The 1,984-nt window shown below is 28.9% G+C and overlaps 1 protein-coding gene across 1 annotated transcript; it reads left to right on the plus strand.

The window, feature by feature from the left end:
- Positions 1–746: 746 nt before the first annotated feature.
- Positions 747–1,118, plus strand: LOC140809128 (cysteine proteinase inhibitor 1-like). Its single transcript, XM_073166618.1, has one exon. The coding sequence runs from the start codon at positions 747–749 to the stop codon at positions 1,116–1,118; it is 372 nt and encodes a 123-aa protein (XP_073022719.1).
- The last annotated feature ends 866 nt before the right edge of the window (positions 1,119–1,984 follow it).

Raw genomic sequence — 1,984 nt, forward strand, 5'->3', positions numbered from 1 at the left:
TGTTAGCTTCTGCTGAAATTGGCCAGCTGCTGCTACTGCTGGAATTTCAGGTTCTCACAGTTGACCCGTCTCATGGATTATGACCCGTGAGACGGTCTCACATGAGACTCACTCTTGTACACAAAACATTCGCACAAAATACTAATTAAAGGATTAGATGACCATATTTTTTTTTGTCAGTTTTGTGGAATACTCTCATTTAACTTTTTTGACAAATACTCTCATTTTTAAACTTCATCCCATATTTTAAAGGAGTAAATATTAATAATTATTTTTAAAGTTATTTAACATAACCTATCCTTTATAATTTTATTCTATTTCTTTCTAATATATTTCTTTTTAATAATTTTTCAATTTAGTTCGTGTTATAAAAAATAATTTTTTTTGAATAAAATATAAATTTATATTTTATCCATTATTTTACGCACGAAGTGTATCAAATTACTAGTATTATAATTTTCAAAAAAAAAACTAGTATTATATTATTTATATATTACTAAATCACTTGTATAAAAAATAGTTCTAAAAAAGTGAATACATGACAATATTATTGTAATCTTAAAGTATATATTACATACATCTGGAGTAGAAAGTAAGTCAACCAACCAAAAGCTGAGGGCAAATATGTCAAATGACACAATTGCAAAGTAGTTGCAGTGCTATATAAATTACACAGCATCACTGCCTATTTCCACACAAATAAGAAAGAAACTAAAACCAAGCATTCTTCACAGCAAAAAATAAAAATGCAACTGAAATCTTGCCCTCTTCTCTCAGCGATCCTCTTGATATTGGTGGCTTCATTTCATTACCAAGCCTTGGCCATTTCGCCTAGTGCCATCGTTGGCAACTGGCGGCCGATTCCGAACGTGGACGTTCTAAAAGTGTTGGAAATCGCTAGATTCGCGGTGTCGGAGCACAACAAGAAGGCTAACGTGCAGTTGGAGTTTGTAAAGGTGGTGAAGGGTGAAACCCAAATAGTCGAAGGTACGAATTACAGATTGGTCATCATCGCGAATGATAAGGCTGCCGGCAATGCGCCGGGAAATTACGAGGCCGTGGTCTGGGACAGGCCTTGGAAGCATTTCAGGGAACTAAGCTCTTTTGTGAAAGTTTAATGATGATATCATATATGTAATGCTAGTGTCCTGAATAAGAATGTCTTTATATTTAATATGAACAAATATTTGACATAATTTGATATATCTGTCATTGAATTTTTGGATGTTATATTATTCTTGTTTTTAGAAATACTAAATAAGATGTATAAAAAATAATTTTAAGTGATCCGACTATTTTTTAAACCACATATAAGTCGTAAAAGAACAATATATTTAAACATCTCATAATAATATTTTTACCACGCTTATAAACTCCCAAAAAGTTTATAAGTTTTTCGAAGATTGACCTTTCATTTGATTATGATAACTAAGCAAGTTGACTACATCAAATTGTAATTAAATCCTATTTGAGCATGAATTATTTGTATACAAATTTTTTTTTTTAAAAAAAACAAATATAACAAACTAAAACTGAAATTTGATAATATATTACGACTAGTATTTCAAAAAAAAATAGTTGTTCATATCATAACGACATCATTTCTATTTGAACCATTTTCAACTAAAGATTTCCTAATTTTTTTTAATCAAATTCTGTTTCAGTTCTCTCTATTATGAACATTGATTAGGGGCACACCAACTTTCTTAATTTATATTTTAATTTTATTATATTTTCGTATGAAAAAATTATTATTTATAAAAAATAAAGTCTACAACTGTCGGTGGATAATGGAAATATATTTTAAAAATTCATAGAAGTAAAAGAAAAAAAAGTATTCTTCAACACTGGTCCTAATTCAAATTCTTCCGACATGACTGTTGTATTTATGAAAATCTCTCACAATGTATAGACTTTGTTTGGATAAGTATTTATAAAACATTTATAAAAGCGTTTTTCACCAAAAAAAAATTAAAATTTATTT

The sequence above is a fragment of the Primulina eburnea genome, chromosome 13 (assembly GCF_022965805.1).
Source record: "Primulina eburnea isolate SZY01 chromosome 13, ASM2296580v1, whole genome shotgun sequence".
Lineage (NCBI taxonomy): Eukaryota > Viridiplantae > Streptophyta > Magnoliopsida > Lamiales > Gesneriaceae > Primulina > Primulina eburnea.

Excerpts from the sequence above, each read along its gene's own strand:
- LOC140809128 (XM_073166618.1), top strand. The coding sequence starts at position 747 with ATGCAACTGAAATCTTGCCCTCTTCTCTCAGCGATCCTCTTGATATTG.